Source organism: Bubalus kerabau, chromosome 23 (genome assembly GCF_029407905.1).
Source record: "Bubalus kerabau isolate K-KA32 ecotype Philippines breed swamp buffalo chromosome 23, PCC_UOA_SB_1v2, whole genome shotgun sequence".
In the NCBI taxonomy this organism is placed as follows: Eukaryota; Metazoa; Chordata; class Mammalia; order Artiodactyla; family Bovidae; genus Bubalus; species Bubalus kerabau.
This window is the reverse complement of record NC_073646.1, coordinates 11,151,092-11,177,980: the sequence shown is the minus strand read 5'-3', so window position 1 is coordinate 11,177,980 and position 26,889 is coordinate 11,151,092. Positions and strand designations below refer to the sequence as shown.

Genomic DNA, 26,889 nt, shown 5'->3' with positions numbered 1-26,889 from the left:
GTAGATCCAGTGTTGGGAGGAGTAGAGATTAAAGAAGGAGTGAAGGGTATTCCTTGGAGCAGGTATAGCCACAGGATGAGATCAAGCTATGTCCTTGGGAGAATCAGTTCAGTTTGGTTCAGTTGCTAAGTTGTGTCCAACTCTTTGCGACCCATGGACTGCAGCACACCAGACTTCCCTGTCCTTCACCATCTCCTGGAGTTTGCTCAAACTTATGTCCACTGAGTCGGTGATGCCAGCCAACCATCTCGTCCTCTGTTGTCTCCTTCTCCTGCCTTCAATCTTTCCCAGCATCAGGGTCTTTTCTAATGAGTCAGTTCTTTGCATCAGGTGGCCAAAGTATTGGAGCTTCAGCTTCAGCATTAGTCCTTCCAATGAATATTCAGGACTAATTTCCTTTAGGATTGCCTGGCTTGATCTCCTTGCAGTCCAAGGGACTCCCAAGAGTCTTCTCCAACACCACAGTTCAAAAGCATCAATTCTTTGGCATTCAGCTTTCTTTATGGTCCAACTCTCACATCCATACATGACTACTGGAAAAACCATAAATGGAGGGTCACAATTGGGAAATTGTAGGTCCCAGGGGTGAGCAAAATCAAACCAAATCAAGGCTTTGTAAGCAAAGGAGCAGACTATGATGGACAGCCCAGACCCAGTTGGGGACTCCAGGCCTGCCCTGGGCATCTCTGTACAGGCATACCACAGAGAGATCGCAGGTTTGATTCTAGGTCACTGAAATAAAACAAATATTGAAATAAAGCGAGTCACACTAATTTTTTCGTTTCCCAGTGTATATCAAAGTTACGTTTGTACTAAATTGTAGTTTATTAAGTGTGCAATAACATGTCTATAAAAATACATAATTAAAAAATACTTTATTGCTGAAGACAGTTATCATCTGAGCATTCAGGGAGTTGTAGTAAGATTAAAGATCACTGATCATAGACCATGCTAACAGATATAATGAAAAAGTTTGAAATATTGTTAAAACCACTAAAATGTAACACAGACATGAAATGAAAAAATGCTCTTGGAAAAACTGAAAGACTTGCTCAATGCAGGGTTGCCACAAACATTCAATTTGTAAAAAAAAAAAAAAAAAAAAAAAAGCAGTTTCTGGGAAGTGCAATTAAGTGGAGCACTGTAGAAAGAGGTCTGCCTTTGTGGACAGTGGTGGTACTGGGTTAGGTCAAAGTGGAATTATGAGCTAGATTCTCTTAGTGGCTGTAGTGATGAAAATCTTTTTCATCAAGATTTTCCTGAAGCTTTCTCATGTTCCTGCAAGCGGACATGCCTGACTATTCTCTGGTCTCTTTCTGATGACGCTCATGTGTTTCCTGGACAAACCTTCCCACTCTGCATAAATGGCTGCCTAGTTTCCACTGAAGTCTCATGTCCCATTTGTAAGGGGTTTTTGAACTGACTGGAGTGCTTGCTGATGAGAGTTTCTCAAGACTGCTTTGTTATGTTTTCATGTAGACCACAGGATGGAGTCTTTTGTGAGGTGGCTCTGAGCTGCCTCTGACTTCTTAAACTATCCAAGTATTGGTTTCGGTCAGAATTGCCACTTTGCTGTCCTTTAAAGTCCATCAAAACTGTAGGGGTTGTTTTTTCCACAGTCTTCACAAGACAAATTATGTACTGCTGCAATTTTGTTTGTTTGTTTGTTTTTTTAGCGTTAAAAAAAATGGATACTGTTAAATGTTGACAAGGGTAGAAAGAAGGGGCTCATTTCAGAGACTCGTGGCACAGTGAATTCTCTGGCAGTCCAGTATCTAGGACGCCATGCTTCCACTGCAGGGGGGGCACAGGTTTGACCCCTTGTCAGGGAACTAAGATCCCAAAAGCCACACAGTGTGGCAAAATAAAAATTGTGTCATAAATGGAAAATTTACAGCCACTTAGGAGGCAATCCATTAAGTATATTTTTGTAGGAAAAGGGTGAACGTAAGTATTCAGGACAATGAATTTTACAGATTGAACACTCCTGTGTAGCCACCTCCAGATCAAGAAACTCCCATAACCTCCCTCTTTCTCTCTTCCAGTCCCTTCTCCTAAAGGCTCCCCTGAGTTCCAGCACCATGGATTAGTTTTGTTCATCTTTGAACCTCTCTTTAATGGAGTTATGCAGGAAGTTCTCTTTTGTGCCCGGTTTCTTCTTATTTTTTATTTTGATTTTTTTTTGATCATGGTAAAATATACATAATATAAAATTGATAATTTCAAGTGTTTCAATAGCAATATGTATACTCCTGTCGTGTAACCATCACCACGCTCCACCCCTAGAATGTTTTCATCATCCTAAGCAGAAGCGCTGTGCCCCTTAAATGACATATATATAGTTTATTTATTGGCTATGCTGGGTCTTTGTCATCGCGAGTGGGCTCTCTCTAGCTGCAGTGCTTGGGTTTCTCATTGCCTCAGCTTCTCTCATTTCAGAGCTCGGGCTCTAAGGCACGTGGGCGTCAGTAGTTGCTGCTCTTGGAGTCTAAGCATGGGCTCTGGGCTCAGTAGTTGTGGAACACAGGCTTAGTTGCTGCACGACACGTGTGATCTTCCTAGACCAGGGATCGAACCGGTGTCCCCTGCATTGCAAGGTGGAGTCACACTCTCTGGACCACTAGGGAAGCCCAGGATTAGTTACTCTGAAAACGTGAAATCACGGGGCAAAGAAACTATGTGATACTATAATGACAGACACATGTCATCATACGTTTGTCTAAACCCATAGAATGTACGACACCAAGGAACCCTCATTTTTATTAGGGGCTTTGGGTGATGGTTATGTATTAGTATAGGGTCAGCAGTTGTGACTTAATGTCCCACTCTGGTGGGGGATGTTGATAATGCGGAAGTCAGGGGGTACATGGGAAATTTCTGCACCTTCCTCTCAGTATTGCTATGAACCTAAAACTGCTCTAATAATAATAAAAGTGAAATCAGTCAGCTTAGGGATGCAGGGTTTTTAAAAATTGTTTTGTTTTTGGCTGTTCTAGTTCTTTGTTGCTGCCTGGGCTTCTCCTTAGTTGTGACTAAAGGGCTATGGTCTAGTTGCGGTGTGCAGGCTTCTCATTTCAGTGGCTTCTTTGTTGCAAAGCACGGGCTCAAGGTGCTCAGGCTTCAGTAGTTGCTATTCCCAGGCTCTAGAGCACAGGCTCAATAGTTGCGGTGCACAGGCTTAGTTGCTCCATAGCATATGGAATCTTCCTGACCTAGGGATCAAACCCACATCTCCTGCATTGGCAGGCGGATTCTTTAGCACTAAGCCACCAGGGAAGCCCGGGATGCAGGTTTTAGGGGTGATTTTATTTTTCATCTTTAGAGAGTCCATCTTTTTTAGCAATAAGTACACACATGTGTGAAACCATGGCGATCTGGGGACATCCAAGTCTTTTATTCATGATGACAGAGCATTTTTTGTTTGCTTTGCAATCCTAGCTTATTTTTGTTTATACTGTGTAGCCATATGAATCTCTCAGTCAAACTTCCAGGGCCTTGTGGGGAAAAATGAGAAGCTAATGGGGCTTCCCTGGTAGCTCAGCTGGTAAAGAATCTGCCTGCAATGCAGGACACCCAGGTTCAAGCCCTGGGTCGGGAAAATTCCCTGAAGAAAGGGATAGGCTACCCGCTCCAGTATTCTTGGGCTTCCCTGGTGGCTCAGCTGGTAAAGAATCCACCTGCAATGAGGAAGAAGCTAATGAGAACTTTCTGTACAGTGAGTGGGGAACAGAGGGGCCTGACTGTTTAAATTATTTACCCTGGAGATATTCAACATCTACCACCTCACATTAGAACCTTCTGCTCAAGGGGCAGATCTCCCTGCCTACCCCTCCCTCACCAGCATGAATCACGAGGGGGCCCAGAACTACTTTAGGTGGGGGAGGGGGCGCTGGTGTGGTCCTGGAATATCCCAGGAGAGGTCACCAACTCAGTGCATCCTGCTTCAGCTCCAGCACTTCCAGCTGACATCCATCCTGGGGTCCAAGGTGGTAGTTCTGAAGCAGTCGGAGAATTTGAGGTAAGACACTGGGCCTTGCTCCCCATGGGGCTGCATACATGAGCCCGGCTCCCTTTTCCGACGGCCACTGGGTGTACCAGATTGTATTGAAAAAATCCAATTAGGGTAACCCCCTTACAGCAGAGAAAGGCCGTTTTAGATTGAAGTTCAAAGAGGATTCCATCTTTGTTTTGACCTTGTAAACACCCAGGTCATTGATGAGGACCACTGGGGGTTGTTGTGATGTGGGAGCCTTGAGTGGCTCCAAAGAGCTTCAGATGGCCTTCCCTTATCTGGAGGAAGGAACTCTCGCCCCATATTTTCCTGGCTGTCACTCTCAGCATGTCCAGATTTTATGTCTTCCCAGCACCCTCTGGGCTTCATCCTTAAGAACATTCTGGAAGACACTGGCACCCATTGAGGCCTGCCCTTCTCCTCCTCCCCCCTGCTGAGATGGGGGTTTTCCCTGGAGACCCATAGCTTCTTTCTCCCTTCCCAAGCCAAGCTCCCCTTGGTGACCCAGCCAAGCCTGGAATTCTCCCTTGGCGTGTTTCCCAGGGACTCCTGACAGTGGCTTCCTGGCCACAAAGCTCAGTCCAGCCGCCAGTCTGAAGACAAGCCCATCTCCGCAGATTCCTCTTCCTTTTTGATTGCAAATTCATTTGTTAAAAAAAAATAATAAAGCCTTTGTGCAGGGATACAGGGATGGGGGAGCTGCCAGGGGCAAATGGATCCCCACTGAAAAGCTTAGGGGGGTCCTCTCCGAGGGGGCAGGCAGGGCTATTGTCCCTGGGGAGTCTCATCAGAAATGCTAAGTCAGTGCGAAGGGCTGTCAGCTCCTGGAGAGACCAGACTGACACTAGTTATTCCAGAAGGGGCGGGAGCCATTAGCATTTCTCTTGAGGCCTGAGGCCCTTGGGGCTGCCACGGTGGGTGGGAGGGTGGGGGCAGACTCCACGTGGAGCTGGAGAGGGGGCAATGACCTCCCCGGGAAAGTTCAGTAGGGACACTTGTGTCCCCCAAGGTTCTGCTTGCTGGCTGCCCGGTGGGGTTTGGGGCTTTGCCAGTTTCCCCTTCATTACGGGGCACCTCCCTCTTCAACGCTCCCCACACAAAGAGGAGTACTCCCCAAGCCCTCGCCCCCAACCCTGTCTTCTCCCTCACCAGGCATATAACCCTAACCATACCAGACACAGGCTCCTGGTCTGTGTCAGGTGAGGGGCAACGGGAAGGGCACTGGGCTAAATTCTGGACCCAGGTCCTCCCAGACTTGCTGTGTGATCCTCTCCGGTCGCTCTCCCTCTCTGGGCCTTGTTTCCTCCTCCTACAGTGCTGGAGCCTAAGTCACTTCTGCCATGGTCCGTGTGTGGGTTGGAAAAGAATTTCCAGACACCAAGCAGAATGAGAGGAGAATAAAGTTTGGTAGAGTGGGAGACCCTGATAGAACAGCAGGCTGGCTCAAGGGAGAGCCGAACCCTTTTGCAGGCGAGCAGCCACTTTTTTAGAGCCTCAAGACAGAGAAAATTCCTACTTGAAGAGTGGCATTATGTCATTGGTTAGGATGCTATAGAGTGGGTAATAGGCTGGGTATTTTACTTAATAGGGGGTCAGGGTTAGATCTGGAGGCTCATGGCAACAGTTGCTATGGGGTTTGGTCAGTTCCAGAGATTTTTATCCTGTGACCTTGGTGCAGGGCTCCACAACTTTCAGCTCAGGGTGTCTGAGACCTGTGACTCCGGAGCCATCCTGCCTGGGTTCGGATCCCAGCTGTGGCCCTGAACAAGTCACCTTACCGCTCGGAGCCTCAGGTTCCTTCCTATATAACGTGAATGCGCTGGGAAAATGAGAAGTTTTGCAATGCAGGACGCCCTGGGAAGTTCAGCTTTTTCTTTTTTTTCAAGCTGGGTTCACCCATTTTATTCAGGTGGTGACAAGGCTGGGAGTAGCTTCAAGCATAGACTTGGCTGTCTTGTGTGTGGTTTCGCTGAGACCTGGCTGGAGAGCTGAGCTGAGTTAGGAAGCCAGGCCATTTGGGCGGGGTGTGGGGATAGCTGCGTGCTTCCTACGGGACTGACCTATAGGAGGGGCCCACGCTGGAGGGGCAAGGTTGCGGTAGCAGAGAAGAGGTGCCCTGGGGCCTTAGATGGGCCGGCCCCCCCTGACGCCCACCCCCGCGCAGCGCTGTCCTGGGCCGGGAGCCGCTGCGCTTCGTCCTGCAAGCGGGGCGCGTGGTCCGCCTGTGCCCCCGACGAGCCGAGCCGCGCTGGGCCCTGAACGTGAAGCGGGCGGTGCTGAGCCTCTTGCAGGGTCATCCGGGTGTCCGCGACCCCCACACCGTGGAGGAGGTGAGTTCTGAGTCTCGAGAGCGGGGTGGGTGATGGAGTGACGGGGAGCAGGGCGCTGACTGGGTCCCGCTCGCCCAGGTGGACATCCTGGGCAGGTGTCCCACCACGTACCAGCAACTCGGAAGCAGGCTGCACAAAACCAAGGCCCTGGCGCGGTGCTCCCTGCGCAGGGTGCGCGCCTCCCTGCGCTCGCAGGCCCTGCCCGCCACCGAGGAGGTGAGAGCGGGGCTCGCCCCTACCCTGTCCTTCCTTTTTGGCCCACTCCCTGTTCTCTTCTCCTCCTTCCCAGGCTCTGTCCTTTCCCTCCCCCACTTCCTCATCTCTCATCCTCCTCTCCCCACAGCGCCTAGCGCCCGCCCCCCCCCCACCCCCGACTTCCCCTTCCCTCTTCTCCCCATCTCCTTCTCTCTCCTCCACGGTTCCCTGCAGATGAAAGTGTTGTGTAAACAGTTCAGTTCAGTCGCTCAGTCGTGTCCAACTCTTTGCGACCCCATGGACCATAGCACACCAGGCCTCCCTGTCCATCACCAACTCCCGGAGTTCACTAAAACTCATGTCCATCAAGTCGGTGATGCCATCCAGCCATCTCATCCTCTGTTGTCCCCTTTTCCTCCTGCCCCCAATCCCTCCCAGCATCAGAGTCTTTTCCAATGAGTCAACTGTTCACATGAGGTGGCCAAAGTATTGGGGTTTCAGCTTTAGCATCAGTCCTTCCAAAGAACACCCAGGGCTGATCTCCTTCAGAATGGACTGGTTGGATCTCCTTGCAGTCCAAGGGACTCTCAAGAGTCTTCTCCAACACCACAGTGTAAACAGTAGGCATCTATATAAGGATAGGAGGTGATCACTATTAACATAACTAATACAGAGTCTCAGCATCTAGAAGCGGCTGCAGGACTGCAGATGCCGGCTTTCTTCATTTTCCAATTGAGGCTTTATCCTTCCTCCCCTTGGGGTGACTTCTGACTGCTCTTTCTTGCCTCCCTTGGTCTCCCACCTCTGTCCATGGGGAGGGGGATCCTGAAGCTCCAAGGTAGTCCCCAGTGGGCTTCCCCCAGCCTTGGCTGTTGCTACCAATTTGGGGGTTCCGGGGGGTTCCCTCACTCCCAAGGCCTGGCCTGAGCCTCCGCCTCTTCCCCACATGGTCCAGCAGTCCGGCCTGGCCTCCCGTCTAACCTGCATCCAGAGTTTGCAGGCCGGCGTGCTGCGGGAGGCCTCCTGCACGCAGCTGGACACCGCAGGGCCCCTCTCCAGGGAGGCAAGTGCTGCACTGATGTGGACCTTTTCCTCGCTCTCCCTGCTGCAGGAGGTACCCCTGGACCCAGCTGTCACAGGTGATGGGGGCAGGGGTGGGGGGTGGCCCCTGGACCCTTAGGTGAACCTCCCAGTCTCCTCTGACCAGAGGGGCTCCAGCAAGCAGAGGCTCCACTGCTGTGTCCCTGTCTGGACACCCTTGAACACCTTCTGAAAGTGGCCATTGTCAGGGTCGGCCTCTTTTTCTGGAAGTTTCTGTCAGCTCACATGGCTCTCAGGCTTGGTCTTGGCTTCCTCTCTGGGTCGTTCTCAGTGGAGATGGCATCTTCTGGTTCCCAACTTTTGTGGGAGAATCGACCTTACGCCTGATGACCCTTCAATGTGACCATTTTGGGGGCGAGCTGACTCAGGTTTCCTGATTTTCTGGAAAGTTCCTGCCAACATAGAGCATCCCCTGGAGCATGGTTCCCTTCTATGATTTTTGTACAGAAAGAAACAAAGCAAGGCATGCATCTGAGGGAAAGAGATATATATTTTTTCTGCGGTGAAAAAAATGGCTGTCTCCCTGAATCAGGAAATAAGGATGGTTAATTCTTACTGCTGACAGTTTGGAAGGATTTACTGTGGGCCAGTATCTGTGCTGAGTGCTTTATGTGGATTATTTAATTTAATTCTCCTCATGACCCCATTAGGAAGTTACTGTTGTTTTTAGTTATATTTATTTCACTGAAGGAAGCTGTGTCCAAGAAGTAAAAATGACGTGTCTGAAGTCACAGAGCTAATGAGAGACAGAGCTGGGACTTGGACCCGTGGGGTCTTTTCCACAGCCCTGATGGATAATCAGGTTTGTCTCAGAGAACAGGCTCGCTGCCTGCACCACCCCAGGGAGAACCCAGCAGATGGGGACTGAAGCCCTGGGTCTTCCCAGCATTCCGTTTGGTTCCATGGAGCACAGGCTGAGATCCTAGGCTGACCTGCCCCCCGAGGCTCCCTCAAACACAGACACTGGCCATGACTGGGGCATCTAGTTTCAGGACCTGCCTGTTGGTTGACCATTGAGTTGAATGAGCTTTTCATCTTTTTTTTTTAAACAGGTGTAATTGAGATGTAATTCACATACTGTGTAGTTCATGCATTTAAAGTGAATAATTCAGTGGCTTCTAAAAGTCGGAGTTGCCTATCCATCATCAGAATCAACTTTATGACATTTTCGTCACCCCAGAAGAAACCCTGCACCCATTGGCCATCACCTCCTGTTCCCCCAATTCCTGGCAACCACTAATCTACTTTCTACTGCTAGATTTTTCCATTCTGGACAGTTTGTATAAGTAGAATGAGATAGTATGTGACCTTTCATAACTGGCTTCTTTCACTCCCCATAGGTTTATCCTATGGGATGAACCTATCTTCCCAAGGTTCATCGTGTTGTAGCATGTGTCAAAGTTTCATTTCTTTTTCTTGCTGAATAATCTCCCATTCCATGGAGGAGGTTTCCATGTTTCCTCTGGCAATACCCAGAGGGTTTGGGGGTCACCTCACTGGGCCCATCCCTTACTGATGGGCGCATGGACTGTTTCCCGTCTTTTGCTTCAGCAGGAACGCTGGCATGATTTTCTTGTGTGTGTTCCCCTCCCCTGTTGCCAGAAACATACTGGAGGGAGTCTTGGCAGGGTGTGGGAGTGGCTCCCAGGGGTCCTTCTACTCACTCTGACATTTCCCCCCATGTGGTCATCCCTGCTAAGAACGTCTCACCTCAGATTCAGATGGTGGAGACTTAACCCCGAGCAGCTTGTTGTACGAGTGGGAGGAGACCCCATCCCAAGCCACGGTGGCCGCAGGGGCTGCATCAGTGAGGAGGCTGTGCCTGGCTCGGGCCACAAGCTTTGAGGTAAGTGGCTTCTCCAGCCCCAGGCCAGGGTCTGCCTGGGGCCCTGGGATACCTTCCTCTTCCTACCAGATCCTTTCAGGTCCACTTGGTAGAATATTCAATATTAGAGATGCTGGGTACTGTTGGGCAGGTTATGCACTGCACAGCTGTGCCTGGCTGTGAAAGCAAAAGGAAGAACTCTAGCAGGTGTGTGCAAACCTTGACCTAGGGCTGACTGGAGAGGAGCCTGGAGGAGGCCTCCTTCTCATCGGCCTGTCTGCGGGCACATGGGCCTTTAGGGCCCCCAGACCAACCTTCGGGACCTGGCCTGTCCTACAGATCTCTCAGGACACACACACACACACCCACCCACATACACACACAATCTGGAGGAAGAGATGGCAACACACACACCCCCCGCCACATACCCACCCCACCCACATACACAATCTGGAGGAAGAAATGGCAACCCACTCCAGTATTCTTGCCAGGATAATCCCATGGAGAGAAGAGTCTGGTGGGCTGTAGTCCACGGGGTCACAAAAGAATCAGACATGACTTAGTGACTAAGCAACAACGAATACACACACAAGAATATACTGAGACTCCCCTGGCAGTCCAGCGCTTAAGACTCTGCACTTTCACTGCTGAGGACCTGAATTCGATCCCTGATTGGGGAACTAAGATTCCACAAGCTGCACGGTGGCCAAAAAAATGGAATATATTGAATTTGTATAAAATACATTGAACGTGTAGTCAGTAAATATAGACTATATGTATGTATGTATTGAAGACTCAGATACACACACACACTGTACATTTTGCGTGTACGTAGCAGAGACACGCTTGCAGCTGGCTCTTCACTGTTTCGGGGTCTGGGAGCCAAGGCCCCAGCTCATTGCTCTCTGGAACCCCTGATCTGGGGGGCTCTGTGGGGGTCAGAGAGGAGTCAGAGAGCAGCCCCAAGGAGAGGGCCCACAGCCCTGCGAGGTGGTGCTCCAAGCCTGAGGCTAGAGGGTGACAGAACTGGCTGTTTGCCCGGGCGCCCTGGCACTCCTGGCCCCCTGGGGCGCCCTGTGCACTGTCGGATGTTTAGCCGCCTCCCTGACCTCTACCCGCCAGTGTCAGCATCACCTCCATCCCTGTCACGATAACCCAGTGTCTCCACGTGTCACCCGAGTCCCCTGGGGAGCTCGCTCAACCCCACTGAGAACCACGGCTCTGCCTCCTGTGTTCCAACCTGCCTCCTTCCATCTGGCCCCAGAGCCTCAGCCCCGGCCCCCTGACTGGGCATTTCCCCAGCAGAGGCAGCTCAGGGCCAGGCATGTCGCGGGCCTGTCTCCCCTCCTGCAGCCTGGCAGCAGTGGCCCCAGAGGGCGCGGGGCGGCTGTCCTGTCTTTATAGCGCTAACAAGGAAGCAAATTGTTCCCACCAGGGAGGTCCCCTGGGCTGGGGTGAATTGCTGAGGACTTTGTTCCTGAAAATAGCTTCTTGGGGATGCCTGAGTGCACATCAAGCAGTGCTTCGCATCCCTCTCCCCAGGAGAGGGCCCGCCGGTTACCAGGGGGATGGCCCGTGGGCTTCGGCTGGGAATGCCTCTGCCCCACCCCATTGTTGGTGGGCAGGAGACAAGATGGGTTTTTCAGTTTGGAAACAAAACCAGGGCTTGGGACTCAATAGAGCAAATTCCCCAGCCTGACCCTCTGCAGAGAGGTCCCGGGGATTTCGATGTGAGGGGCAGAGGCCTGGGGTGGCCAAGAGCCTGGTGGAGTGAAGGAGAGGATGGGGAGAGAAGGTGGGCGGGTCAGTGCCCGCCACGTCCCCAGGCTGCCAGGGAGGACGCCTGAGGAGGGCACAGCTCCTGACCACCATTCTGGGGTACTCAGAGCACCCACCTCACAGACACTGACTCAACACCGACTCTGTACAGCCAAGCGTGGATGGTGGTGTGCCAGGCTGGCTTGTACTGACTTGCCAGAGCTGATGGTTAGCCTCTGGACATCCTACAGGTTGGTTGCTAAGCAGACATCACCAAAGATGAAGTTATACTCTAATGAGAACCTGCTGTATAGCACAGGGAACTTTATCGGTGCTCTGTGGTGACCTAGACGGGTGCTGGAGCTAACTCGCTTCAGTTGTGTCTGACTCTGCGACCCCCATGAACTGTAGCCTGCCAGGCTCCTCTGTCCATGGGGATTCTCCAGGCAAGAATCTTGGAGGGGATTGCCATGCCCTCCTCTAGGGGAATCTTCCCAACCCAGGGATTGAACCCAGGTCTCCTGCATTGCAGGTGGATTCTTTACCCTCTGAGCCACCAGGGAAGCAACAATACTCCGATTAAACAAAAGATTGTTAGACCCATTTACACTGAAAATGAATCATATTCAAAATGAAGGTAATGAGTACTCATTATCATCGTCTGCTAGTTATTTCACTACATTTTTATCTTGCGCTGGTGGTCACTGGCATCCACTGTGGCTTAGAAACAAGCCGCGATGGCTTGCTTCTCTACAGTGACCGCACGTCCGCGTTCAGTGATGGCACCTGGGCTGCTGGTAATGGCCACAGTGGGAGTACTGATACCACGGAAACGGTCAGTCGGGGCTTTTTATCTCCCCTCTCCAGGGCCTTGAGTACAGGATGCTGGTTAAGAGCATGGGTTCAAGTCTCAGCTCTGCCACTTAGTAGCCCTGTGGCCGCTGTCACCTGACTTAAGTGCTCTGTTAAGTGAGGAGAGTCATGGCCCCTCGTAGGGTCAAGATCAAATGAAGTGTCTGTAACGTGCCTAGAACAGTGCCTGGCCCACAGTGGAGGCTCCACGCAAAGCATCCATTGTCGTCGTTATTACTGTTGTGCATCGATGTTGCTGAAGAGGGCATGGCAACCCACTCCAGCATTCTTGCCTGGAGAATCCCATGGACAGAGAAGCCTGGCGGGCTACAGTCCATAGTCACAGAGTCGGACATGACTGAAGTGACCACACCCACACCAGCTCCGCCAGCAAAAGTCACACAATCGGGATGCTGCCTACCCTGGGGGCAGACACTCTGGTGGGAGGGTTGGCCCATGAGGCCTGTTTCCTGTTTGCGTCCGGCTGAAGTCAAGCTGTGTGCACAGAACTCAGTCCCAGCCGCTGAGAGCAGAGGAGGCCTGAGTGACGCAAGCCCGTCCCTGCAGCCGTGGACCCCCGGCTGGGTGGGGTGAGGACTCGCTCTTGGCCTTGACCAAACCCAGCAGGAAGCCAGGAACCTCATCACTCTTTCTATGGCTTTGGGTTTGGGCTGAGGCAACAAATCTGAGACTGAGGGGGCACGGGGGAGGGAAGGCAGGATGTGGGGCCAGCATCCCAAACCCACTATCTCCTGAAACTCTGAGAGGTGTGGGCTCTGAATAGAGTCCTTTATTTCCTCGAGTGTTTGGAGACTTGGTGACTGTGTTGGTCAGACCTGTAGACAAGGGGCGAAAGCTGCAAACCCCTGCCGATTAGCCATCACTGTTCATAATTCTGAAAAACGTTCACATATTTTCTTTAGTTGGAAATATCAGACACTTTGTGAAATATGGTAGGACTCATTACAATAATTACGATCATTGTAACGTGTTGTTTAGTTGCTCAGTTGTGTCTGACTCCTTTGCGACCCTGTTGACTGTAGACCGTCGGGCATCTCTGTCCATGGGATTTCCCAGGCAGGAATACTGGAGTGGGTTGTCATATCCTTCTCCAGGGGATCTTCCTGGCCCAGCGATCGAAACCCCGTCTCCTGCAAGTCTCCTGCATTGCAGGTGGATTCTTTCCCACTCAGTCACTGGGCTTTTATTAGAGCATAAAGTCCACGAATATACACGCCATCTCTCCTTTTCACCCCCATGTCCCTGGCCCATGTCCCTGGCACATAGTAGGTGCCCAATAAATGTTTGTTAAACTAAAAAATAAAAATGGGCCAGCCTATGTGCCAGGAGCTTAGGATTCAGTGGAAAGAAACCCACATGAGCAGCCTCATCTCTTTAGGTCTGTGAAGCTTGGGAGATACTGGAGTTCCCATGTTCTTTGGAGCCATGTTGATGGCTCAGCTGGTAAAGAATCTGCCTGCAATGCAGGAGACATGGGTTCGATCCCTGTGTTGGGAAGATCCCCTGGAGAAGGGAATGGTGACCACTCCAGTATTCTCACCCAGAGAGTCGCATGGACAGAGGAGCCTGGGGGGCTACAGTCCATGGTGTTGCAAAGAGTCGCACACAACTGAGTGACTAAGCACATCTGGAGACAGGGGGATGGATGAGGTGACCTTTGGGGTTCGAGTCTCTCACGCTGCCCCCTCTGATTTCCAGGCCACAGAACTGTTCCTGACTTTGGTGTCTGAGCTCCGAGGCCTCTCTGCGGATGAGCTCATGGAACTCTGGGGACTTTCTTTTAAATGCCGAGACAACTGGTAAGGGGCTGGGCCAGGAGTTGGCTGGGGGGTCCTGGTGGGGCTGGATAATCTTGCTGCTGTCCTAGGTCGCCATCGAGAGATGGTAGTGGCATTTCAGCTCATCCCTGTGATATGTTATCTAATTCCTGACTTGTCCTTCAGTCTGGGGACATCTGCCAAGAAGACGATTAAGCGGGGAGCTTGGAGGTTCCCACGGGGGCTGGAGACTGGAGGCTGGGGAGACTGGAGGCTTCGGGGCCTGGCGGGGATAAAGACAGGCATTGTTCCCTCCCCACACAGGGTGCCTCTGGCAGGGAGCCGGAATTAGCATTCCAATGCGCCTTGGGTTCCCTTCTGCTGGGAGTGGGGGGTGCTGAGCAGGGCTGGGATCCACGCCCACACCCTGCTGATGTGGGGCCAGCAAGGGGTATAGAGAGGCCCCAAGGGTGGAGGGGAAGTTCTGAGGTCCTGCCTCCAGGGGCAGAGGACTGTAGAGGGTCGAGGGGGAAACCTGTAGCTCCTTTCCCAAGTTCAGCTGTTCACTAGGCCCACAAGATTCAGATTTCAGGTCTGTGAGCTTTTCAAAGGCTCTCAGATCTTGAGACCTGAAAAATACTTTATTGACTCAGAAATAAGAAAGAAATCCACCCAACCCACTGCCGCCCACCATATCAACATTGTTGTTTAGTTGCTAAGTTGTGTCTGATTCTTTGAGACCCCATCTTAGCCCACCAGGCTACTCTGTCCATGGGATTTCCCAGGCAAGAATGCTGGAGTGGGTTGCCATTTCTTTGTCCAGGAGGTCTTCCCGACCCAGGGATTGAACCTGCATCTCCTGCATTACAGGCGGATTCTTTACCACTGTGCCACCAGTGTGTTAATCGTTCAGTCATGTCTGACTCTTTGTGACCCCATGGATGGTAGCCCACCAGGCTCCTCTGTCCATGGGGATTCTTTTTTTTTTTTTTTACAGTATTGTATTGGTTTTGCCATACATCAACATGCATGCGCCATGGTGTACACGTGTTCCCCATCCTGAGCCCCCCTCCCACCTCCCTCCCCATACCATCCCTCTGGGTCATCCCAGTGCACCAGCCCCAAGCTCCTGTATCCTGCATCAAACCTGGACTGGTGATTCGTTTCTTATATGATATTATACATGTTTTAATGCCATTCTTCCAAATTATCTGCCCCCCCCCCCCCCCACAGAGTCCAAAAGACGGTTCTATACATCTGTGTCTCTTTTGCTGTCTCACATACAGGGTTGTCGTTACCATCTTTCTAAATTCCATATATATGCGTTAGTATACTGTATTGGTATTTTTCTTTCTGATTTACTTCACTCTGTATAATAGGCTCCAGTTTCATCCAACTGATTCAAATTATTAGAACTGATTCAAATGTATTCCTTTTAATGGCTGAGTAATACTCCATTGTGTATATGTACCACAGCTTTCTTATCCATTCATCTGCCATGGGGATTCTGCAGGCAAAAATACTGGAGTGGGTAGCCATTCCCTTCTTCACTGGATCTTCTAAACCCAGGGAGCAAACTCAGGTCTCCTGCACTGCAGGCAGATTCTTCAGACAGTCTGAGCCACCAGGGAAGCCCGTGAATCAACATTATCACATGTCTATTTGAACGACGACCAAACTTAATAGCTAATAACACACAGATACCGTCCAAGCCTTTTATCTGTGTTCACTCATTTAATCCTCACAATGACCCCATGAGGTAGGTGGTTTTATTCCTATGTAACAGTTGTAAAAGGAAACCAAGGCACAGAGCAGTTAGGAAACTTGCCCAAACTTGCCGAGTTTAGATTTGAACCCAGGTGGCCTGTGCTTATCCATCAAATTCTTAGGGTCTTAAATATAAGTGATACTTGGGCACATATTAGCTGTCTTTGCTGTAGGGAGGGGCCTCTGAGTCTCCATGTGGAGTTCCCTATTCCCTTGGTGACTCACCCTACTTGTCACTTGGGATATTCCCACAAGTCCCTGTGTCTCGCTTGTCTACCTAGATGTTAGGAGTCAGGGAGGTGGGGAGATCATCCCCAAATCTAGAAGTTTCCAAGACGACTGATACTCTTGAGAGATTTCTCTTGCCCTCACCTCCTCCTCCATGTCTGCCCAGAGCCTGGTTTTCCTGGGCCCAAATCTATAAGGGAAAGAGAGGAAATACAAGGGTGAGAGATGGGAAGGGCAGGTGGGATATCTCCAGAGGAAGAGGCTTGTGTTCCTGAGGCCTCATGATCATCTTGGAGCTGGCCCAGTCATGAGCATTCCCATTTTATAGATGAATAAACTGAGGCCAGAGACTGTTTATGGGCAGATGGTGTGTGCAAGTCGAGGGTGGGTGGGATGCCTGGCCCTCTGTGGCCGTGGATGTCACTCATCAGGGTTGATAAGGTGGAGGGCCCAATCCGCTCCACCCTGTGTACCCTGCTGCCTGTGTGACCCATCCCTGGGAGCCTCGCATTTCTACTGTAATTGAGGCACCCACCCACATTCAGCCATCATCTCCCCATGTAGACTCATCACTGTGCAAAGGTTCAAAACCTTTCCTGAACATACCAACCTTTCTGTAATTTCAAAAAAAGAAAAAGGAAAGATTGTGATGTTGGGCTGAGAGCATTAGAGGTTTAATGAGGGGCTTCTGTTTAACGCGGGGCCACCTGACAGTTGTTGACTCCTGTTCTTTGCAAGGGATTCTTGTCCTATGAGGTGAGTGTGGTTGGTTTTGGGACAGCAGTGGGCAGGGACTCACATCGCCCCAAACTGCTGTGTCTCCAGAGTGGGCTGAATTGCCAGGGTTTAGATTGGGCTTCCTTGGCAGGTCAGAGGGTAAAGAATCTACCTGCAATGCAGGAGATTGGGGTTCAATACTTGGGTTGTGAAGATCCCCTGGAGAAGGTGATTGGCAACCCACTCCAGAGTTCTTGCCCAGAGAATGCCATGGACAGAGGAGCCTGGTGGGCTACCGTCCGTGGGGTTGTACAGAGTCAGATACGACTGACCGACTAACTTTCAGACAGGGCTGCTGGTGTCTCCGGGGCCCTAAGAGCACAGAATCCCCACCAGGCTGCCTGGGTCTGGCTCAGCCCCTTTCTGGGTGTGTGAACATGGACACGTCCCTGCCTTACCTCTCTGAGCCTCTGATTGCTCCCAGATGACCGGAGGCTACATGAGGGAGGCATCCTGGAGGACACTTGGGCGTGTAGGCCGCCATCGTGAGGTTCCCTGGGCCTCTCTCCATGTCAGGCAGCCGCTGGTGGATGCCCTGCCCTCCTGTGGCACCGAGGCCTGCGTGGGCCTCATGGCAGAGCTCATCATGTCTGGGGAGGTGGAGGCAGACGAGACAGAGGCGTGGCTCTGGTCGCTGGCCTTCATCCCGGAGCCCACAGATGCTATGGTCCGCGCGCTGCTGGTGAGCACTGTGCCCTGCCCCCACCCATGTGGCCCCGCCCCTGCTCCGCTGCTGATTGGATGCAGCAGGGAGGGACGGGGGACCTGCTGTCCTCCAGGGTTTGTGCCTCTGCCTGGTGGGGCCAGTGGAGGCAGATCAGAGAAACGGGGTTTGAGTCTCAGCAGTGTCCCAGCCAGCTGCGTGATCCTGATCTATCTGAGCCCGTTTTTCTGATCTATAAGATGGAGATCGAACAGTATTTGCCTCTTGGGCTCGTGGTGAGAAATGAGATGCTGAATGTAAAGCACTTCTCTGGATGCCTCGTGGGGAGACCCAGCAGTTTAGAGCTGCTATTGTTCTTGTAATCAAGCGTATTTAATGAGTCTCAGGATTAAGAAAGCGTGTGAAACTAGGCTAGGGATTTTTAACAACCCAAGGAGGTCCTATTTAACCCCCATGATGCCTCTATGATGTAGGTGCTTTTATCCCTCCCATTTTACAGATGAGGAAACTGAGGCCCTGGGAGGCTGGGCAGCTGGCCCAGGTGATGCAGCTGCTGTGCCTTTTTCTTGGACCGTGGGGCGTGTCCTCATTCACCTGGGGGCGTGTCCTCACTCGGGGGGTGTGTCCTCACCCACCAGGGGGCAGGCTCACTTGTCACTCCTCACTCTGCCCTCCCAGATTGACAGGGGGCCAGGATTCAGAGGCCACCAGTGGGGAGTGTATGGGAGACCCCTGGGCTGGCTGATGCGGGGGAGGGGTCTCCAGCAGGATCTCTCAGTCCCTCATGCTGGTCGGACTCTTGACTAACTGTCCAGGTGGAGCGTGGGGAGCACTCACCCCTGTCCCCCCCGCCCCTGATACCTGCGTTTACAGTAGGGCCAGTCCATGCAGGCTGTGTGGTTGGCTCCGTTCAACAGGGAACTGGGCACTGAGTCAGAGCCAGGCTAGGACTGGGCCCAAGGGGCATTGCTCACAGCCTAACAGGTGACACGGTGGCCACACAGACAGCAGTGCCCTGCAGGGCCCGCGGGGACTCAGCCAGTGCCGGGCGGGGTTGGGCGTCCCCTTCTTTCCTTTCTCTCTCTCCTCTGTTTGCTCAGCAGAAGTGCAGAAGTGTGGGGGGTGGGGGACTTAAAGCGCAGACTCGGGTGCGCGATACCACCCCTACCCCGCTTTAGAACCCAGCCTAGTCCCTTACCAGCACGACCTCAGGCAAGGTGCTTTCTCTGCCTTGGGATGGTGCAGACTGATAGGCGTTCTGATGTGGGCTAAGTGTTATGTACACACTGGTGTCGCGGCTGTGGCCACTTGCCAGGGACACACAGGGAGCAGAGCAGGTGGGTCCCTGGGCTGTTGGAGTCCAGGCTCTTCGCTTGCCTGGCTCCTGCCGTTTCTCATCCTGCTAGCCCAGAGCTTGTGCCTCTCTGGACTGTATTTGTTCTCTCATACCATCACAAGAACACACTGACCCCCAGTTGTGACAGCTTACGCTGTCTCCAGCCTGGCCAAGTGTCCCCTGTCAGCCTGAGATACTGTTGTCCATCCTGGATGCACAGAAAAGGTCTTCTGGGGCATTAAAAAAAATAATTTTATTGGTTTATTTAATGTTGGCTGTGCTGGGTCTTCAGCGCCGCGTGGGCTTTTCTCCAGGTGCGGCGAGCCGGGCTGCTCTAGTTGTGGGCGTGGTCTCATTGCTGCGGCTGCTCTTGTTGTGGAGCACGGGCTCTGCGGGGCACAGGCTTCAGTAGTTACAGTTCCCAGGCTCTAGAGCACAGGCTCAGTCTTTGTGGTGCTTGGGCTTAGTTGTCCCATGGCATGTGGAATCTTCCTGGACCAGGGATCGAACCTGGGTCTCTCTGCATCGGCAGGCAAATTCTTTACTCCTGAGCCACCAGAGGAGCCCCCTGGGGTATTTTAAGAAATGCTCCTTGCAGGTCCCCCACAGGCAAATTATTTACACCCTCAGGAGTCGGGGAGGGGTGCATCTGTATTTTTAGGAAACGTCCCATGGGGAGGCCTGTGAAAGACCCCTTACCAGGCTTCTTGGCTGGGGTGGGGGCTGGTTTCTGTCCCCAGCCTCTGCTGCAGACTCCGGGGGCCAGCTCCAGCGCCTTCCTGGGCATCTCAGCTCTGGTGCACAACCTGTGTGTGTCTCTGGACGGGCCCTGTGAGCAGTTGTCTGGTGTCAGCTCCCTCGTGAGTATCCTGGGAGATGCCGTGGGTGCCAACTGCACCTTCCGGGAGCCCTCAGACGCTGATCAGGTGAGGACAGCCCACACCCTGGGCATGGGCCCTTGAGGGGGTCCCTGCCAAGCAGGCGAGCTGTAGACTGGGCGGGTGGGCTGGGCTCCACCACCAGCCTCAAGGCCCCACCGTCATCTTGTTTCAGCTCCTGTTCGTGCTGAAGGCCATTGGCAACGCTGGCCGGGCAGCCACGGCTCTCACCCCCAAGCTGAGCGCTTGTGCCTCCCTGGGGAGCTGCCCCCCTGAGATCCGGCTGGGGGCCATCCAGGCCTTCCGGAGGGTTCCCTGCTCTGCGGATGTGAGTGCCTGGGAGTTATTTCACTGGGCTTGGCATTGGGCAAGAGTGGGTCTTGAACCACTGTTAATGCACGTCTTCGCTTGCTCATTCATTCATCACATTTACTGAGCACCTACTATGTGCTGGGCACTGGCGTGAACAGGTGCCCAGGTCTCTGCTCTCATAGAGCCTGTATCTGGGGTGGGGGGGCATGTATTCATCGAATACCCAAGTAAGCGAGTGATTACAAACACGCCACACACAAACCATCAGTGCTGCAAACCGCTGGTTCAGGGGTCAGCAAGGTCCTTGGTCGACATCCAGCTTATTGCCAGTTCTTGTAGGTAAAGTGTTGTTGGAACACAGCAACACAATGAACACTGCCTGTTCATTGACGTGTAGTCTGGGCTGCTTTCTTGCTACAATTGTGGAGCTGAGTAGTTCCAAGAGCAACTGTATGTTTTGCAAAGGCAAAAAAATTAACCATCTTTCCCTTTGCAGGCAGTTTGCTGATTCTTGGACTAGTGGCTCCTGCCTCATTTAGTCAAAGTCCTTCCAGTGATCTGACCACTGACCCACGAGCACCTCTTGGCTTCATTTCCTGCTTCCCTCACCCCCGCTACTCTTGCCCAGCCATGCTGCCTCCAGGGCTCACTTCTGCCTCAGGCCATTTACACATGCTCTTCTCCTTTCTTGGAATGCCTTTCCTCTGTATTTCCCTAGGCTTTAGTCCTTTATCTACAGAAGGTTTTTACTTAGAAACCACTTTACTGTAGGGGGTCTTCCTTGGCTTCCTTTCACCTGCAACTGACCTTTTCAAGCTCCCCCAGGCCTCCAGCTTCCCTATTCTATTTCCCCCTTTTTAGCAGTTATGGGCTTACCAGGTGGCACTAGTGGTAAAGAACCCGTCTGCCAGTGCAGGAGATGCAAGACACATGGGTTCAATCTCTGAGTCAGGAAGATCTCCTGGAAGTGGGCATGGCAACCTGCTCTAGTATTCTTGCGTGGAGAATCCCATGGACAGAGCAGCCTGGAGGGATACAATCCATAGGACTGCAAAGAGTCAGACACTACTGAAGTGCCTTAGCATGCAGCAATGTACTGTATATTCTGCTTTACTATCTGTCTCTCTGCACCAGAATGTAAGCTTCGGATGGACAGAGCGGGGTTTGTCTTGCTCACAGCTGTTCCCTTGCACCTGGCTGGGCACATGATAGGTGCTCCGTTAATATTGCTGCATGAGTGGATGGGCGGATGGCTGTGCCGTGAAGGGAACCAGCAGGTGCTGAGGGAGGGAATCGCAGGGTACGGTAAGTGGCTTGCTTAGGAAGGGGGGCAAGGGGAGTATCTGTAGAGGGAATACCTCCTGTGAGTCTGCTGCTATGGTGTTTTCATAGATGTTTCACAGATGATGTTTTCTTGGAATGTAGCCACACCTGCCTGTTTACCCATTGTCTGCATGGTGCTCAGTCGCTAAGTCATGTCTGACTCTGTGACCCCATGGACTGTAGCCCACCAGGCTCCTCTGTCCATGGGATTTCTCAGACAAGAATACTAGAGTGGGTTGCCATTTCTTTTTCCGGGGGATCTTTCTCACCCAGGGATCGAACCTACGTGTCATCTCCTGCATTGGCAGTTTGATTCTTTACCACTGGCACCACCTGGGAAGTCCTTACCATTGTTACCTATAGAAGTTGTTAAGGCTCTGGGGTGGGGTTCTGGGAAGTTAGGTATTAGCAGTGACTGGGCAAACTCCCACGTCCCACAGTCGGGCCACAGGTGAGAGTCTGGGAGCAGTGGAGACTTTGGGAGAGCCGGGTCAAGGCAGCGGGACTCCTGCTGGAGCCAGGGCAGACAAGGGGACATGGCGCTCTCAGGTGGGGGTGGGTGGGCTCTGGGTGATGGCTTTCCCTTTGCCCGAGGCAGCGATCCGTGCTCTCCAGCCTGTACCAAAACGCCGAGGAGGATTCTGAGATCCGCATCAATGCCTACCTGGCCCTGATGAGGTGCCCGGGAGAGGAGGTGTTTGCCCAGGTGTGGCGTACCCAGTCCGGAGAGCAGTCCACCCAGGGTGAGCAGCTGCAGGTGGGGGGCAGGGGCTGGCCTGGGTGCCACCTGATGGGTGCGGGGTTTCCAGAGCACTCTGCCTCCATCCCTCAGGTGTCTTCCCATCCCTTTCTGTTCCCCTTCTTTTGCCGCGCCATCAGGGCAAGTAGCCTCACATGCCCTCCTTACCCCGGTGGCAATTGAACAACCCAGAAGTTGCTTCTCTCTGATCCTCAGTTTCCTCATCTGTACAATGGGGTGACAGTCGCTGAGCTCCTTTCTAGCTTTGGCCAGGTCATGGCACACCACCTAAAGGAGAGAGGAGGGGAGGAGAGACTCGAGGCAGACCAGGGACAGTGTCTGCAAATCTCAGACCCCTTGTGGGGTCAGAGTTCCTTTTAAACAGGTAGAACTTCATAAAATAGGCTTAGCTAATTTTTGAAGTTTTTTCCTAGTGCACAGTGATTTGACATAATTCACAGTGAGTTGAGAGCCTGGGGACTGTAATTTTTGAAGTTTTTTCCTAGTGCACAGTGATTTGACATAATTCACAGTGAGTTGAGAGCCTGGGGACTGCCTGACTGGGTTCAGGTCCCAGCTCAGCCACTTCCTACCTGTGTGCCTTTGGGCAAATGACCAAACCTTTGTGAGCCTCCATCTCTCCAACTGTGAAATGGGGGTAATAACAGTACCTTCGTCATAAAGGAAGCATAAAATGAATACAAGAAGGCATTTAGAACATTGTAAGTGCTGTATGCATAGCTGTTAACTGTCAATGTTATTATCACTACTGCTGTTATTGTTGTTGTTCAGTCATTCAGTTGTGTCCCACTCTTTGCGACCCCATGGATGGCAGCGTGCCAGGCTTCCCTGTCCTTCACCGTCTCCCAGAGTTTGCTCAAACTCATGTCCATCAAGTCAATTATGCCATGCAGCTATCTCATTCTCTGCTATGATTATGCAGCCAAAATTTCAAAGCAGACAGCAAGAAGTAAGTGGAAAGTTAAAGGCCACCTTCCTTCCCTCCTGATCCCTGAGTCCTGTTTCCTGAAGGCACTGACTTTGACCATTCTCTTGTGTGTCCCATCAGAACATGTAGCGCGTGTATGAACATGGATGTGTTATCACCGTAACAGCAGCAGCAACTCAGGATCATGGTGCACACACTGTTGTGCCCCTTGTCTCTGCCTTCAGTGTGTACTGGAGCTCTTTCCACATCAGGGCACTTGGGCTCTTAGCTGCAGCTGCGGGATGCTCCACTAGGAGCTTAAACCATAGTCCGCTTTACCAGTCCCCAGTGATGGGCATTTAGATTTTTTTTTTTTTCTGGTCTTTTGCCATGAGAAACAGCAACCAAAATGAATCTCTCTGTCCATCCCCCTTCAGACCCTTTTGCTAATCTAGCCGGAGGATAATTTCCCAGAAGTAGCCAACATAAAAGGCTTCCCAGGTGGCGCTAGTGGTAAAGAGCCCAGCTGCCAACGCAGGAGACGTTAAGAGATGTGGGTTTGATCCCTGGGTTGGGAAGATCCTGTGGAGGAGGAAATGCAACCTACTCCAATATTCTTGCTTGGAGAATCCACATGGACAGAGGAGCCTGTCAAGCTACAGTTCCTAGGGTCTTAAAGAGTTGGACATGATGGAAATGACTTAGCACACACACACTCAGCCAACATAAAGGTGTGCACACACGTTTAAAAGTCTGATATGCTGCTGCTAAACTACTTTCTAAAGAAATGACGCCTCCCCAGCCCCCAAAGGGAAAGAAATGGTGCTACTCGAAGCCACAGTTTGTTGTTGGCAGTTTCTAGGGTGGGATGGGATGGGTGGGGCTGTTCTATACCAATAGACCACTGGGCCAAGCCCCTCAGAGGGGGTCAGCCAAGGGGCAGCCTTAGTAGAGACCCTGGGGTATCAGGCTTGTGTGTTGCCTGATGGGAACAAAAACATTCTCACCTCTGTTTCATGGTGGATTGTTCTAGAAGCCCCCTGCTGGGCATTCTGAGAGCCTGGGATGAGCAAGGGGGTTGGTGTTCCCAATTAGAATAATATCCTCTGTTGGACTCCTTCCACTCGGTGCACTCATTTCATTTTTAACTCTCCAGAGAGCCTCGGAGGGTCCCCATCACGGATTGCATGTTTACCCTTTCCCAACCCTAAAAGATACTCAGTCCTTTAGGTCCAGATTCTGCCCTTGACTGATCTGTGCAAACTGCCCTGGGAGATGGGTCATTATAGTTCATTTTACCAATGAGGCAACTAAGGCTCAGAGAAGTGGAGTGACCAGCCCAAGGTCACACAGCTCATGAGTGGTGGAACCGGAATGCAGGCTCAGGTCTGACTTTCAAACCAGGGCTTTCCCCACACTCTCAAACCAGTCCAGTCCCCACTGGACTCCAGTGGGCTCCCTTTTCCTTCAGGAAAGTGCATCAGAATGCCCTGCGCAGCCTAGATTTCCAAGTTCCATTAAGGCGCTTCTGTGTGCTGTTTATCTACAAAAAGGACGTGGTTCTCAGTAGCTAGGCTCCTGAGAAGCCCCTGGTGGGTAGAAATAGCAGGACCTGGAGCGGGAGGCTGGGGGTCTTTTCTCTGTACTGTGTCAGCTGTGGGCCCTCCCTCATCGCCCTCCCCTCCCCTCCCCTCCCCACTGGCTGCGACTGGACTCCAGTGGGCTCCTTTGTGTGGAGTCACCTCCTGCAGCTGTTGGAGACGGACGACCCCTTGAAACAGAGCCTCCGGGAAGCTGTCCCTCAAGACATTCTTAGCCGGGAGTTCCATCCAGAGGTGTGGAAACACTCGTCCTACTCTGACGTCACCTTCCGCTCAGGTATGGGCATCTCTGGCCAGCGCTGTCCTCCTTGGGGACCACAAAAGCTTGGCTACCCGGGAGTTCTGACTCCGGAGGACATGTGGATAAGGCTGAGGCCATGTCTGTTGCTAAATGTCCAGATAGTCATATGCCATCTGCTTGATTTTTTTTTTTTTTTCCTGTATCCTCATAGCAACCTGGCATTTTTGTCGGAAGAGGTAAAAAATAGTTAAATATGAGCCATGTCATAGCATTCAATAAAATAGTACTTCCGTCTTTTCTCTAAACTAGTTCTTTTAAACTTACTGGTATGCTAAAAGAAAACCTCTTATTGCTACTATTAGCAGAAGATTAGTTTAATTCTAAAAATAGGGTTGTCCTAAAAAGAGATGCGGTGACCATGAAACACTGTTGTTGGATTCTCACGGGTTCTTGCCTGCTGAGGGCGGTGAGAACTGCTTTTCCCTGGGTTAAAAGGGAGATTAGCATCAATCAGAGACAACTGCTTCCTTGTAATTAAACAGAATCAAAAAAAGACCCCATTCTAGGTTAAGTATCCAACCCCCCTCAGCTACTTGGAAAGCTGGGGGGCAGGGTGGGGTGCTCTGGCTGCCCCCCACCTATCAGCAGATGTGGGTACATTCGTGACCTTCTCTCTGCCCTTGATAAGGCTTACTTCTGAGCTTCCTGTCCTGGCTGAGAGGATGCACCGTGTGTCTAGCCCTGTCTCCAGCCCCTTGGCTGTCAGCTCCTGCCCTGTGAGTAGCATGGTGGGCACTGATCCTTTCTCTCTCTTCCAGCATCAGGCAGCCTGGGAGCCAACCTGGAGGGGACCCTTCTCTTTTCTCCAGCCTCCTTCCTCCCCCGTTCTGCCACAGCCAACCTGACCATCCATGCTCTTGGTCATGCCTTCAACCTCCTGGAGGTAAGAGGGGGCCTTGTTTCAGCCTCTTCAAGGTGTCTCCTGGGCTTGGGGCCAGAAATCATCCCATCCATCCATCTTTCCATCCCTCACTTGTTATCTGTTGATCTACTCCCAGCCCCCAACCTCCACCCACCCATTTATCTGCCTATCCACCCGTCTATTCATCCAGCCTACTGACCCATACATAAATCCATACGTCTATGACCCCCATATCCCTCCTTCTCTCCCTCTGTCTCATCCATCTATGTACCTCCCATCTCTCTCCATCTACCCTCTCACCTACTCATTTATCTTACCAGTCATACACCCATCCACCCACCTATCTATCTATGCACCCACTTAGCTATCCATCCACCTATCCATCACCCCATCCATACAGTCATCCATTCATCCTTCTCATCCACCAGTCCATTTATGTACCTTCCCACCTGTCTCTCCATTTACACTCTGATCCGATCATCTATTTATTCTCAGTCATCCACCCATCTATCCGCCTATTTATTAATACTACATACCTACTCATCTGTCCACATGCTCTTCCATATGTTTATACATTTGTATCCATCCATCTTTCCATCCATGCTTCTATCCTCATCCATCTATTCATTCACATACCCCTACTATCTCTTCGTCTACTCTCTCATCCACTATTTATTCATCTACCCTTCCGCCCATCCATACATCTGTCTGTCAGTCTCCCCACCCTCCCTTCTCTTCATCTGTTCTTCCACTGATCTATCCACCCTTCTATCCATCTGTCCATGAACCTATCATCAACTGCACAGTATCCATCTTCTACCTAACATGTGCCAGGAACTATGCTGTGTGCTGGGCTCAGAGAATATGATGATGATCAAGAGATGTAATTCCTGCCTTCTTGGTGCTCACAGCCCAGAGAGGTAGACACATAAGAAATGAGTAGACACTTTCATAAAACAATGGCAACTTTAAGTAGTGAGTTTAGAGATCTGAAGGATGAGTGGGAGCAGTAGTGTGAAAAACCGAGGTAAGAACCTTCCAGGGGGAGAGAGGGCAGTGTGTGCAACATTCCTGAGATGAGAGAGAGGGCTTGGTGTGTTTAAGGAACAGAAATAGATTATAGAACAGGAGGAGAATGTTAAGATGGGAGCTCAGGGAGGGAGCAGGACCATGTTGAGGAAGGGTTTCAAGTTGGAGAGTGACAATGCAATTTGAATGTGGAAAATGATTTGTAAGCGGAAGCAATGGAAAAGGGATGATCTCTGAGGTCATGTGCCCAGCAAGCTTTGAAGTAATATAACACCTTGGGGCCCTTCCATCTC

The 26,889-nt window shown here is 51.6% G+C and overlaps 1 protein-coding gene across 1 annotated transcript in view; it reads left to right on the top strand.

The window, feature by feature from the left end:
- Positions 1-26,889, top strand: part of LOC129638166 (uncharacterized) — a 154,118-nt gene that overhangs the window by 6,595 nt on the left and 120,634 nt on the right. Inside the window, exons 4-15 of the mRNA XM_055562730.1 lie at positions 3,948-4,018; positions 6,177-6,342; positions 6,421-6,558; positions 7,496-7,691; positions 9,360-9,484; positions 13,793-13,893; positions 17,140-17,305; positions 19,364-19,549; positions 19,677-19,829; positions 21,735-21,879; positions 24,523-24,681; positions 25,464-25,588. Of these exons, the coding sequence (XP_055418705.1) occupies positions 3,948-4,018; positions 6,177-6,342; positions 6,421-6,558; positions 7,496-7,691; positions 9,360-9,484; positions 13,793-13,893; positions 17,140-17,305; positions 19,364-19,549; positions 19,677-19,829; positions 21,735-21,879; positions 24,523-24,681; positions 25,464-25,588 (1,731 nt within the window). The remainder of the gene's footprint in view (positions 1-3,947; positions 4,019-6,176; positions 6,343-6,420; positions 6,559-7,495; positions 7,692-9,359; positions 9,485-13,792; positions 13,894-17,139; positions 17,306-19,363; positions 19,550-19,676; positions 19,830-21,734; positions 21,880-24,522; positions 24,682-25,463; positions 25,589-26,889) is intronic.